The sequence below is a fragment of the Etheostoma spectabile genome, chromosome 9 (genome assembly GCF_008692095.1).
Source record: "Etheostoma spectabile isolate EspeVRDwgs_2016 chromosome 9, UIUC_Espe_1.0, whole genome shotgun sequence".
Lineage (NCBI taxonomy): Eukaryota > Metazoa > Chordata > Actinopteri > Perciformes > Percidae > Etheostoma > Etheostoma spectabile.
Window position 1 is genome coordinate 29551896 of NC_045741.1, and position 14734 is coordinate 29566629.

The window sequence follows — 14734 nt, forward strand, 5'->3', positions numbered from 1 at the left end:
GAATTCTGTTGTCCACCATTAATAAAGAGAATTAAAGGTGTGCATCTGTGTATACACGTGTGTCTAATAATAGTATATTATATAATAATATTTTATTTTTTTAGGGTACAGCCATAGAATGTATTTTTTGTTTTCATACTTAATTACCTAGAAGAATGTAAAGTAAGTTAAGTCCTTTCCTCATAGAGTAATTACTTTCACTACAACTTAGTATAGTAACAATGTTTCAAACCATACAGCAACAGGTGTGAAAGTGTACTTACCTTTCCTCTTGAAGTCCCGTCTGACGCTGCCGGGCCTGACAGCTGGCTGTAGCTCGGTCTCTGTTGACATCCTCAGGCTCCAACTGGGCTACAGTCCGCTCCGCTTGGCTCGGCTGGGCTCCGGGGGTCCAGTTCACAGCGTCAGTGCCGGCTGTGCGTGTGTGGGCGCCGGGTGTGTGCGTGGAGGCGCCAGGTGTGTGTGTGGGCACACAGGCTCATGGGAGAGGGACGGGCTTTAGCCCTGACACAACATCCCACACACACCCACAGAGAGCTGGGGAGAAAGAGAGGAAGAAAGAGGCTCACTTCAGTTTGCTGCTGTTTACTCTTGGCAGGCGAAACCTTGCAAGAGTTCTCAGAAGGCATGAGAATGAGCTCGTTTTTGATCGGGGGCCTTGAGTAGATGTTGCCTATGGTAACGGGCTGAAGAGACCTGCTTCCTGCCATTCTGTCACTCTGCTTAAAGAACAATCCCACCACAAACATTTTATATTAAATGTCACCCAACATTCAGACAATCCAACACTTTTAGATTTAAAAGCAAAACTTGAGGTCAAATAAAATGTCAATTATAATTCTCTCATTGCACAGGAAAACTGTGTGCACACAAAACAGCAGATCAAAGTTGAAGTGGTCTGGTGAACTGTGATATTTACAAGGGATACTCATTTACTTCTTTGTCTATTAAATATACGTTTGGTTAAAACCTGATCATCTGTTCCCACAGGTTGTCTCGTTCCCAGATCTTTGCAATTCACTTGGTGGCTCCGGTTTTATGATTTCCAAGAGTAAAGATGACCAAAACTCCTGAGCCAGGTTGGATTAAACTGTATTTTTTTCTTTGAAGCTGCTACCCCACTTGTTGCCCTTCCTGGGCCTTGTCCAGTGCCTGGTGGGCCCCTCTGGCCCCAGCATTCTGTCCCTTCTTTTACCATCTGCCGCTATTTTATTCTGAAGCGCTGACTGGCAGCGACTCCGATAACCTAGGAGCCAAAAACACTCAGATCCGCACTCTAACCCTGTCGTGTGAATGCATGAAAACACACATTTACATGCACACTCAAATGCAGACAAGCTCCTTTCTTACAGAGACGCTGAGGTACAAAGACAGCAGGAGACAGCTGCAAGTTGACATGCTGAATAATGAATCGGACTACTTTTTGAGCCGCTCTCCACCTCTACACGCACTACCAACCTTGACCTCTCTTTCCCTCTCCATCTCCATCTAACAGTGGTTGAGTGCAGACTTGAACAAAACCAAAAGACTGGTGCTTCTTGGGGAAGAGGGAAATCTCTCTTATTCTCTTCCTCCTCCTCTCCACGGTGTTTCAGTGTGAATAGGAGGCCCCTGTGAGCCTCGGGCGAGAACAGATGAATTGAGAGGCTTTTAATTTGCTGCAGACAGAACAGAGTCCATTTAATTCTGCCAGCAGAGGCCATGTCGGCAAAATGCTGACAATATTCTTTATCTGGTCCAAACACACTAGAAAAGTGTGAGTCACTCCAATTACAGGCATTATCAGCAGCACTGTTCCACCAAATGGATGGAGAGAGAGTGAGTATGAACAGAGAGGGGTTAGACGGGAGAGAAATGAACAGAGTGGGAAGAAAGTGAGGGGTGAGGGAACACAGAGTGGGTGAGTAAGATAATGAGTAAAGGGTATGGGAGAGAAAAAAGCCAGAGGAAGTAAAATCAGAAGAGAAAGGAAGGAGCTTGAGCAGCTTCAGCGCTAACCCTGAACATGTCCCCCTCTGTCCCCCTTCTCTTTCCTCTTTGTTCTCTGAATTCGTTCTTCTCCTTCGAGCTGTGAAGTCGTTCAGGCAGCAACTGGAGCTTGTGTTGAAGAAAGGCAGTCTGGTAATCCTTGACTTGGACCCGAAAAGAAGCATTCTAGAAGCGAAAGAAGCATCCCCCTCCCCACCCCCCAACCTGCAAAATAACAGCTTTTATTCTGCAAAACTCAGGATTCCTAAACATGTTTCTATGCTTTTCCACTGAGTGTATAATCCAAAATATATCACAAAATTATTACGAAATGAGTTGTGAGTTGGGTCTGCTAAATTGCTCCTGTGAGAGCACTGCTCACTTAATTGAAGAAGTCCAACTCATCCAACCACTCTAAGAAAAACTCACCAGTCTACTGGTGAAAATGAGCAACAAAACGAGACTCTGAGGATGACAAATCTGCTGCAGCACCGCTCTCCAGACCTCTCCCAGGCTCCAGACATATGGCGGTTTCTGCCGAGCGTTCGGGGAAGAGTTCCACATCTAAGCTACAGTCCCTGGAGGGCAGAACAAGCTAATTTCTCAAAAAAGCAGTCCATGTGTAGCTTCAGCTGTACAAATTCCCTGCCTCGTGCGCGCGCGCACACACACACACACACACGAAAAAAAAGCAGCGCCGGCAAAAGCCATTGAGAATACTGTAGTGGCGGTTTGACCTGGAATCAGCGCGCAAGCTAAAAGCAGCAGCAGAGTTGGATGTGAACATGGCTTAGTGTGTCTGGATTTAGACAGCAATCTGAAGCCGTACCAGAGGAGACGCACCAGAGAAAAGGAAAGGGAACAAGCAGCAAATTGGATGTCCGTAAATGGGGCGCTGCCAACAAGCGCATATGGGTGATGTGAGCCTCTGGTGTGGGTGTGTGTGTCTAAAAAAAAAAAAAACACATGCGAGGATGCTGCCAACAGGAGCTTATTGCCCAGAAATCATCTGCAGCTACAGTAAAGTATGCCTTGCGAAAGGGAAGAAAAAAAGGAAGGAAGAAAGAAAAAAAAAAAGGGGGGGGGGGGGGGGGGGGGTGCTGGCTCTCTACTCTCCCCTCTTTCTCCCACCTCCCACCTCAGGGTATTGTGTTCTGTCCATCAGGCTCAGAGTTAGATTAGCGCCTCACTCTTCGCTCTCCTGCCATCTCAATAATGAATCATCATAGAGACCACCTTTACAGTACTATCTCACTACTACAACCCCCCCCCCCCCCCTTCTCCTCCTCCCCCCCCCCCAATGCCACTTTTGTATCCTGACACCAAGCAGAGCCCTTATCATAGCACCTTTCTCTTCTGAGCTGTACTGGTTGATAAATAACCATGACTGTGGGTACGAAAGGTTATCCATGTTACAGTCTGTCATGGTTCAGATGTCTGAATGGTAAAGGAACAGTCTTTCTTGAAACTACATTAACAAACAGACGCATTCAAATGCCCCGAGTTTTAGGCACCGAGATGGTTAAATGCCCCGCGAAATGTCAACTGATAGAGCGCACAAGCAAAACAGAGAGTGAAATTTATGTCAATCAAAGAAAGCCCATTCTATATGGAAAAAAAAATTGTGTTTTTTAACAGCAAAAACTAAGAATATAAAATATTGAGACCTACCAGTTTATGATCTGGAGTATGTGAAATACAGTGTCCACTCCGGTAGTCTAACCAACTCAGGAAAAGACGAAGAGCAGTGAAGTATGAAACCGAGCGTAACAGAACAGAACAGTCAAAAGGGTGAAAGATCAACTAATAGAGGGTAGAAGATAAGACGCACAGTACCAATGGGCAAATGAGTTGATAGGCTGTTTATGTGTAAGAGCGCAAGAGAGAAAGAGAGAAAGAGAGTAAGGGAGATACGAGAAAAAGAAAGACCTGAGAATATGGGCTGTGGGTTGAAGTTCAGTGTCACACCCAGACAACCCGGTGAATCATTTCACTTTATACTCCGCCAACAATAAATGACGTCCAGAGTCATCCATCCCATGTCACAATTATTGTTAGAGATTAACAAGTGGCTGGCAGATGGTGAGGATAGAATATATACTATATTATATATATATATATATATATATTAGATTAGATTAGATTAGATTCAACTTTATTGTCATCACACATGTACAGGTACAATGCAACGAAATACAGTTTAGAGAGTTTAGAGAGCCTCCGAGCCGCAGCTAGTGAAAGCGCCGCCACATGCACTCTGAAAAGGATATATGCAGACAGCAGGATAATACAAGACATAACATAATGCACAAGACTACATACTGAAGGAATAATTGGTGTATGGTGTCTGTGGATGTGAGTGCGTGGGAGACACAAACTGTGTGGGTTGTTGAAAAACAGCTCAGTTCAGTCCGGCCTTGACTATGAGTGTGTGTGCGTATGTATGTGAAAATGTGAGACAGGACTGCACTGGCACCGTGCAAAAAAAAGCCCAGTTCAGCCCGGCCTTGACCATGGACGTGAGGTGGAAACACAAGAAAGAAAGAAACGAGGCATATATATATATATATATATATATACACACTAGGGATGAAGATTTTAAGTGGCCTCATTTGCCATCATCGAACCACAGCCATGTTAAAGATCAATGATCGACTAATCTTTAAAAGCTCAACATTAAAAGAGTAAAATAGGTATTTGAGTCATGAATTAATTAATTCCCATTAAATAAAAAACACTTTAAGGACAATACAATGAGACTAAACAAGATTCTTTAACCCTAGTGTTGTTTTCCCGTCAAAATTGAAAATCCACATTTTGTTGATGCTTTTTATCAATGTTTTTAACAATTTCTTAAGTTTTTGTCCCTTTTTTCAACACTTTTGATGCTTTTTTTCAATGTTTGTCTGCTTTTTGACGTTTTCAACACTAGGTAAAACTAACTTATTAACTTTAGTTTTACAGTTATTTTGGGAATTTATGCTCAATAAACCTCATTTACAGGAAATTATACCTGATGTTTGAGTTTGAAAAGCCGAATTAGGATTTATTTAGACTAAAATTAAAGGAATGTATGGTGATGAAAAACCACAGACTGGAAAATGTCAATTTTTCCTCAATACTATTTCAAAACCACTTCAATTTGTTTTTTCAAATGCTATCAAAGACCCCCCAAAATCAATGAAAAGTAGAGATCTGTACTTGCCAAAGAGCGTCGTGTGGAATCAATCATGTTATTGGGGTAATTACAAATGGGTAGTTTAAAAAGAACATTGATGTAGGAAAACGGGTCAATTTGACCCGAGGAAAACATGAGGGTTAAACAAATCCCAGCCCGGTCTTGTCTCAGCAAAAAGGGGTCACCAAAGGCCTCTGTATATGGACAGATCTCCCCCCCGATCCCCTGGCAACAAACTGAAGTCTTACTGGTTTTTATGGGCCTGTACTGTAGGGGCGGGACTCACCAGACACCTCCCGTTACGATATCGTCACAATACTTATGCCACGATACGATATTACTGCGATTTTAAACATATTGCAATATTTTGCGATATACCGCAATGTATAACCTTTTATCCAACTTTTAATTTTTCCCAATTTCAAATGCTGTCCCCAGAAGGAAACTTTGACAACGTCTGTTTCATCTAAAAAGATACTGCTCTGTTTCTTTATCTCACTTTAATTTTATTGCTGCAAAATGGGATTATCAAGCAGACAAACTGACCAACACATACTGTATATAATAAAAGATCCATACTTGGCGCCTGTGTATCGATACAGTACTGCCACTGAAAATATATTTATCAAATTTCCCCCCCCCACCCTTGCTGTAGTTTGGGGTCAGGGGTGAGCCAGTCCTGCTGTTCACTGTAACTTGATAAGAACGTGGTGAATTAGTTTTGCAGGTGAGAATATTGTAAAAAGTAAAAGAAGAAGTAGTGAGAGTGAAGTGGTTAGATGAAGAGGTACTGGCACCTGTTGCACTCTGGGTAAATATGCCAACTTGTCCGTTACCACTATTCTTAAGTAATCTAATTCTCAACAGTGGTTAAATGTGGTAGACTAACATGTTTTGCAGACACAATAGAATCAGAAAATTAGTCGGCAACCTTTTTGAGAATCTTTTAGACGTTTAAGTCCTTCTTGTGGCAAAAATATCAAACATTACCTAGGTCAAGAATTTCAAATGTGAGAATTTGCTACTTTGCTTTCTTGTCTAATAGTAAACTGAAAATACTGGACTGTTGGCTGGGCAAAACAAGTAACTTGACAACTTTATCTTGAATTTGGGAAATTGTTTAAGACCAAATATAGCGGAAGAAAAAACTTTAAACACTTGGTACAGCATTGCTGACTATTTGAAGGCCATGCAGTAGACTGGTTGATCCCTTATTGTGTGTCTGTCTGTGTGTGCGTTTGTGTATGTCTGTTTCTGTGTATGTTGTTTTTGAGCTGAGGATGTTGCTCTTGCTGTTGTGTTTTTGTTGAGTCTTTAATTTTTTTTTTTTTAATTGTATTGGTCCTGGGACAAGTTCTCAAGTATCAGCATACTATTGTTTGTAATATGGAAATGAAAACATTTGGTTGCAAAAAAAAAGACCAAATACCTAATCTATGAATCCAGAAAATAATCTGCTGATTAATTTAATGAAAATATGTGCACTGGTTACTACGTTAACCACAGCATCATTTCGTATTCTGTTCCTTTTGGAGGTGGGGGGACTGTTCCTGTAATGTACCATACAACTACAGAATGTACTGTAGATCCTATGCATTCATATTTTTCTAGTTTAACAGTTGCAATCTTCATCCAAAATAAGACCAATAGCATTCATTTAACACAGGAAACAGTTATGATAGGGCTTTTAGAGAGTGATTAGGATAACCTTGTGGCTGCTGTACTGTAAGATGAACCAAGAAATAAAGCACCCTCCAAACCACAGAAGCTCTAATGTTGTGTTCAGACCGGCCGCGTTACTCGCGTCTCCCACAGCAAATTGGCGTCTTTGCGTTGACTTGCGTAATCGCGACGCTGGCAGCGTGAACACGCCACGACATTGCATCGATGCTCCAAAAGTATAAGATGGTACTGGAACACAGAAAGACTTTTAAAATCGTTCTAACCACCTGTATGATCACCCATTGTATTTGTGTGGTTTGGTTGAGGGTGAAACCTGTTACTGTGAGGCACCAACATCATGGGTCAACGCATTCATCGCCTGCAGAGAGGCTGCAGTCAGAATGCATATGATCACAGCTCCCCACACCCTAGTACAGCTAAAGACTGATTACACGAGGACTGTGGTTCAATAGGCCTTAATGACACTGATTTTAATAGCCATTAATAGCCACCCCCCCCCCCCCCCCCCCACACACACACACACACACACACACACACACACACACACACACTAGTAGTAGTGATGTCATACAATCCCTCTTGAGGTTAGAGCAAGAAAAAGAAATATCCGTGACTTCAACAGTGCTTACATCTGTACCCCATAGAAACAATGGCTCAAAATTGTTACTGCAGCTGATAAAGCAACAGCTTTTGCAGCAGGCCTGGAGGCTTATAAGAACAGCAGTGCAGCTAGTTCAGCAGGCAGTCAGCCAGGCCAGCAGCCAGCACAACATCACACTGCAGGAGGCAAACATTTAAACAGGGAGCTGGGAGCTGCTCTAGGTACTCCACATGGCTCCCTGCCTGCCTGAAGGACTAGAAGGAACATTTGGCCTAATCAGGAAAAGGTAAACATACTGTACATACACACACACATTCACACCCACAATCTCCACTATCGCCACAAACAGAATACCTCAACAAGACGACAGACTCACATGCACGTGCAGATCGCAAATGAACACAAAACATGCACACACGCATACAAACACGCCTCACATTGTCTTCACCTAACCTATTTACAGACACGGGGCTGAAGATATCAAAGCGCTGCGCAGTCTTTGGGGAATTCCTCCTTTCTCATGTTTTAAGGGGAAATAGATGAAAACGAATCTCGTTCTCCCTGCGCCTCCCCTGTGTGTGTGTGTGTCGTCTTTATTGAGAATGTGCTAAAATATAAATTGGTTGTACTCAACAATGTGTGTGATGCCATCTTTTTTCATGCAGAGTGGAAGCTGTTGCTATGCAGGCAGACTGTGGATACGCCTTTATCAACAAACCTGCAGTCTGATTCCACTCCAGCATTGCATTTAGGGTGCAACTGATCATTTAGCAATCCACGCTTTTATTCTGTCACTGTTCTTCTGTTCATCTCTGTGATGGTCTTCACACATCTCTCAGCAACATGAGGAAGTGGAACCTCCCTGGGAATGATTTAGTGATTTATGGTTATTTGTAGTGGACAGAAGTAGGCAAACGTCAGCAATATGGTAATGATCCTGACTAACCGAGTACAGTACAAATACACACCAGACCGGTCAGAGGGTCTGTCTAGTCTTCCCCTGACCTTTCAGATACAAATGAATACCATATTTAATTATTTTTCCTGCCATCTTTACTTATTTCATTGTATGCATCCGCGGTGTGTGAATGACTGAATACATTAGTGGTGTACAGGGATCTGAATCACAGACACAAAGAAGAGGATTGGAGTTGTTGTTTTTTGTCGTGGTCTAGAAAGTAACCATGCACACACTCACAGCTTCACAACAACATATTTTACAATGTGGCCTGTTGCAAAGAGTGTCACCAGGAGCTCTTAAGCCAGGGGTCGCTCTTTGCTCTGGAAAACCGTCATCACCGAGCTGTAGTCCGTTGTGCTGCTGATCTGTTAAAAATGTCCACTCAACATGATTTAGATCCCCCACAGCCCCTCTGGACCCCCATCGGCAGGGCCTAAAGTGAGTGATGGATTTGCTACATCTGTGGAGTGGAAGAGAAGGGAAGAGAGGAGGATTCTGGTGCGTAAAAATAGAGCGGGGGCCTGCCGGAGCAGGAGACTAAGACTTAATGAGGGATGCAATCATCAATTATTCAAAACACTTAATCATGGTGTCGCACAATGCTGTTGCACAAACACACACTTGCTCACATACACAGACAAACATGCGCACACACAGATGTACCACGGGCAAGCACACAGAGGCCGATAGATGGATGGATAGAAATAAAGAAAAGGATGACTTCTGCATCATTTTATACTGACACAAATTATGTCACAGGCACAGTGTCACACACAATACACACAGGCAGACAGTAGTACACATTACATAATCCAGGCATAATCCAGGAGCCCCCAAAATACTGTATACAAACATATTTTTATATATACACACACACACACACACACACACACACACACACACACACACACACACACACACACACACACACACACACACACACACACACACACACACACACACACACACACACACACACACACACACACACACACACACACACACACACACACACACACACACACACACACACACACACCTATTTACACATACATACATACAGTATATATACCCAAGATGTTTTGGCTACCACCTAAGCCAAATGAATGTTAAATAAATGTGAGCATCAAAACTAACTAAATGACTTTTCTTAGATCTAATGATTGTGTTCTTTAACAAGTTTTGTCTTTAAGCTTTATTGAGTGTTATTTATTATCTACTCTAGCTTTTCCAAAGTTTCAGACACAGATATGGTAAAAAAAAAAAAAAAAGGTCCAAAATTATCTGAAATTTCACTTTTTTTTTATTGAAAAATTTAACTTTTTAAGGAGGACCCCTAAACGCCCCGCCTAATACATGCACCTAACACACGTAAAACACACATATGGACGTTGACATTTGAATCCGTCCATCATCAATACCCACTTATGTGCAGTGTCACAGGGGGCTGTAAGTCTATCACAGCTCACAAAGACCAAAAGGCGGGGTGCACCTTGGACAGATTGCCAGTCACAAGGATAAGAACAACTATTTACACTCACATTCATACTGACTGTGGAGTTTTCCTATTCCTTTAACTTGCGTGTCTTTGGACTGTTAAGGGAAACTGGAGCACACAAACAAGCGGTTGATATGGCAGTTAATTTAACATTTTTAAAGGAATATGCAGGTTTTAGAGATTTTAATTCAGTAAATTGACTTAAAACAATACCACCGCATCAATCTAATCTATGCTTGTCTCAATTTTCTTGTCTCAATTTTTCAATAAATGTGTAGGAAGATGGTATCCCCTTTCTTACAACGTTGTTTCTACTACTGTCTCACCATCCGGCTTGGACAGCCATCAATGGGTTGCAGAGGTCTGAAACCATCATGCTAACTCCACAGAGCTGGGGATCACTGGATCCAATACGCCGGATCTATATGGGTGCCTGTACTGACCTTTTAAGTGGATCAGGTATCAGCCAGGGACCACAGTGTCTTTGTCAATGTCGCTGTAAAGATTCTGGGTTTCCCCTATCAGTCATGAAGGGCCCCAACTCAGCTTTATTTTGCCACAGCAATCTGGCCTCGTGTTACCTTACATACAAATACGTAAAATAGATCACTGGTATCGGATCTGTTAATCAGAATAGATGTCAGATGTCATATCTTGTATCTACATCTTACTTAGACTTATTTTCTCTGCAGGAAGCTCACTAACACAGTGACCACACAAACACACATTTATGATGTATATTAATGTACCTATAAGCATTGGGAGCTAGTTTAGAGCAGCTCATGGTAATGGTAAAGTTCTTCCCAGAGTGAAATAGCACAGTTCTGCTCAGATTCTGCAAATGCTTTTTAAAGTAGTAAAGACAAGACATTAAGAAGTGTAAGGACTGGATGGCAGAGAAATGGAGAAGCCATTGACTAAATGAAGCTAAGGATGCTTTGAGCTAAACCAACAATTACAGCCCCTGCCTGAGCAGTCTGCTGCCAGCAACTTGTACCAAGACATATTTTCTGGAGTGAGCGTTATCGATGGCTTTAAACTCTGTCGGCGCTGCAGGGGGACGAACAGATTCTCCACCTCTGTCTTCTGAGCCCAGTCAGATTCCCGCAGAGGGAATGTCTAGGTTCAACCTGCCCCCATCAACCCTTGGGAGAAATCCCGAGGGGGTACGAGTACATCTTCTCCCCGTGCAGCCTCCCGCCACTAGCGGCCATCAGTCAGTCACAGTTCCTGCCTCCTGCCCGGTGTCTAATCGCCCACGCACACTGTTACAGTCGCCTGCCCTTCCAGTTAAAACACAGACAGACCAACAAAATCAATCTTTACTGAGTGTCCATGTTTAATAAGGCGCTGTTGTTTCTCATGGACTTTGACAACATGATCAGCCCCGCTTTGCACATGCAAAAACACACCTACACAGAGTAGTAACTACAGCAACAATGTGTGTTATAGTAAGCTGGACATTTAACACTCTCTCACACTCAACTATATCTGTTTGTTGCGCACGCACACACACGCACACACACACACACACACACACACACACACACACACACACCAAGGCAGATAAAGACGGCACCCTCTGATGTCATAAACACAGCTTTCCACGGGATTGTCAGACTCAGGACACCTAATTTCCATTTCTGATTTCCCAACTCTTGAACTTTTCACAAACATTTCCAGCCACACACAACACACCACACCACGCAACACACACACACACACACACACACACACACACACACACACACAATGCCAATGTGCAAAAATCTCATGCAGCATATGGAGTCTGTGAAAGTTCCCGGAGGTGAAACTTTCTGCCAGCTCTTGAAATAGACCCTTTTAGCACCCTATGGTCTATTGGACTGCTGCTCTGTGTGAACTCACACGGAGAGTAGAGGGGCTATTGGCATTCACTTCCCAGTGGGGCTCTGAGTCAATACAAACCTCTTAAAACTCAGAGAAGGCTGTGTGCGTTCCTGTGCGTTTATTTGTGTGTGTTTGACAGAGAAGGAAGGGGTGTTAAGATTTATTTTTTCAATCTGCAAGCAGGTATCTGAATGACGTCATTTGTTCCAGGCATGCATTTGCCTTAAATGCACTTTGGTGCAGATACGCAGACATTGTGTGTGTGTGTGTGTGTGTATATGTATATATATGTGTACGGGGTGCCAGTAATGATGGTGTGTTAAAGCAGAGTCCCACCTCGTCGGGGCCCAGCCATCCATCATAGTGCAGCTGCTAATTATACCAACACATACACCAGCACAGAGAGGGTTAGGGGAGCTGTGGGAGAGGTGTGTGGAAAGCAAAAGAAGAGGATAGAGGAAGAGGAAGAGAGCGAGAGAGAGGAAGACTGTTAGGCAAAAGTGAAGGAGGCAGCTGGGATTAAAAGAGACAAAGAACAACGATACTGTCACTGTTATTACGGTACTGTAGGTTACGCTATATAGAAATCCCTGTCATGCCAATGAAGCTAATTTGAATTTGCATTTGCGAGAAACAGGAGAGGAGGATGATGTGGAGGAGGAGGGAAAAGGGAGCTGGTCGAGAAGAGGCAACAAGCATGAAGAGGAAAGGAAATCACAGTGCTGTCACAGGCAGAGGAGTGAAAGAAAGAAAGTGTGACTGGAATAGGCAATCGGATTCCCCGTTCTCTCTCAAACACACACACACACGCGCGCACATATACGCACAAACTTGCCGGGGCCGGGAAGCTACGATACCCATTATCAGCATTAATATGGAGAGTCCACCCCAGTTCACTTGCATGGACTTGTCAATATTCATAAAGAAGGACAACTTTGTGAAGGGCAATACAGATTTTGATAATGAACAACTACAAAAGTTACACACCGGACCTTCCAAACAAAATAAGAAAAACGTTTGCCCATTGATATTTTTTTAATGTCTAACAGACATTATGCGGTTAAACATGGAAGAATTTTTGGTCCACATTCATAAACGTCTCGTAAAATGTCATGTTCAATTCCTACGACAGCAGAGTTACTGAACAAGACAGAAAATGTATGTTGGAGTGGTGCTTTTAAAGAGAACTATATCACTCAAGGATCCCTTTGCTTTGTGGAAATAAGAAAAACTGGAAAATCTGAAAAAAAACTTGTAGTTATTTAAAATACTACAAGTGTGAAGACATTTAAGGATTATTAAGGCTTCTCAAAGCACCGTGAATGTTATTTGCTATAAAGTCATAGGACTATCCAAAGGATTCTTTATCGTCCCAAAACTTGGTGTAAGACAAGCCTGTAAAGGTCCATTTATTTGCACCATATTAAAACCCCTTTCTGAAGATTATACCTGCTCTAAGAAGTAAAAAGCACTCAATGTGTCAACCGACAATGACTCAAACAAGAGCACAATCCAAAGCTTAGAGTTGACTATTACCAAAATTTTGATTTCCCAGAATATCTTTAGCTCTTCCAGAATATACAGTAGCTCTGTTGAGAGAACGAGTGAGACAGAAAAGGCTGGAGCGCTTCTTTTCTCTTCTCATCTCATTCCCAAGAGACACCACCGTCTTCACTTCCTGGAGCAAGATGAAGGCCAGTGGGGCGGTGAAATTATCCTATCAGATGACTCCGCCGACTAAAGGAGAACTCTGAATATGCTAATAGACAGGAGATTAAGATATGTAGCTGGGGGGCACAACCACATGAACACACACACACACACACACACACACACACAAAAAACCTTTATTCTATGATTATAAAGGACAGAATTATACTGGCAGATCTCAAGCACAGACAGAGCTCTGGAGAATGTTTCAGTGTCTTTGATGAGTATACAGGTAATGAAGAGGATTATTTCTTATGTGAGGCTGAACAAAAAAAGATGAAAAAAAGATGCAGATGTGTGTGAGTGTGTTTGTGTATGTATGATGGTTTACAGAGAATTTAGAGACTCACTAGATTACACAGGACTCAGTGTGCTGCAGGCGGAGGACTCAGGTGAGGAAATCCCTCCCTTTCTTCCTCCTCCTGCCTCTTCTCTCCATCTTTTCCTGTAGCCCTACTCCCTGGTTACCATCGAGTTACACAAACAGGTACAGCACTCCTGACCCCACACCCCAAGCCCCCCCTAAAATCTCCTCCTCCTCAATCTCCTTTAACAATCTTCCCATGAAAAATATCATTCCTCCTTTCCCTTTGTCTCTTCTCCTCTGTGTTTCCCTCTCAGTCTGATGGCTCATCTTTCTTCATTGCTTTGCCTGCCGCTCTCCCAGGGCTTGCCATCTGTACAGTAACAGGTGCACTGTGTATGTGAGTGATGTGTTTGTTACCTGTAGCGCTGCCTGCAGCCCCAGTCTGCCTGGAGAAAAGCTGCCTCTGCCTATCTGCCTCCCGACCTACTAGCTTCCACTTTGCTCTCTTTTTCGACTCCTTTTCCTCCGTCTCTCCTTCGGATGGTGACGGGATGAGGAGAGGAGCAGGAGATGAGCGTTGTAATGAGTTGGGGAGGCAGCAGCAAGCTGTCGTGTGTTTGGAGCTTTTACCAGCCGTACTGTGTTCACCATGGTGGAGTTTGGGTAATTAGTCCCACCAGTCTATGAGTGTGCATGTGAGCATATATAGGGGTGTGTGTGTGTGTGTGTGTGTGTGTGTGTGTGTGTGTGTGTGTGTGTGTGTGTGTGTGTGTGTGTTCCGCCGGCTCATATCATTAGTCTAGCAGGTAAGTGATTAAACTCTCTGCAACACCTGGAAGTATCCTCCATCCCTCCCATCTCTGCTGTTGTCTTAATTTACAGCTGTACCCCAGAGAACTCCCTGGCCCAGTCATAACACACTCCACAAGATGGCTACACACACACACACACACACACAC

The 14734-nt window shown here is 43.1% G+C and overlaps 1 protein-coding gene across 10 annotated transcripts in view; it reads right to left on the bottom strand.

The window, feature by feature from the left end:
- The window catches only part of dab1a (DAB adaptor protein 1a), a 206856-nt gene that overhangs the window by 49508 nt on the left and 142614 nt on the right, over positions 1 to 14734 (bottom strand). For 9 of the 10 annotated variants that reach the window (XM_032524863.1, XM_032524869.1, XM_032524865.1 and 6 more), the window contains one exon: positions 264 to 537. In XM_032524863.1, coding sequence (XP_032380754.1) covers positions 264 to 333 — 70 coding nt within the window. In that variant the 5' untranslated portion in view covers positions 334 to 537. Of the gene's footprint in view, positions 1 to 263; positions 538 to 3639; positions 3865 to 14734 lie in introns of those variants that run through there. The other variant, XM_032524864.1, reaches the window with a different exon arrangement.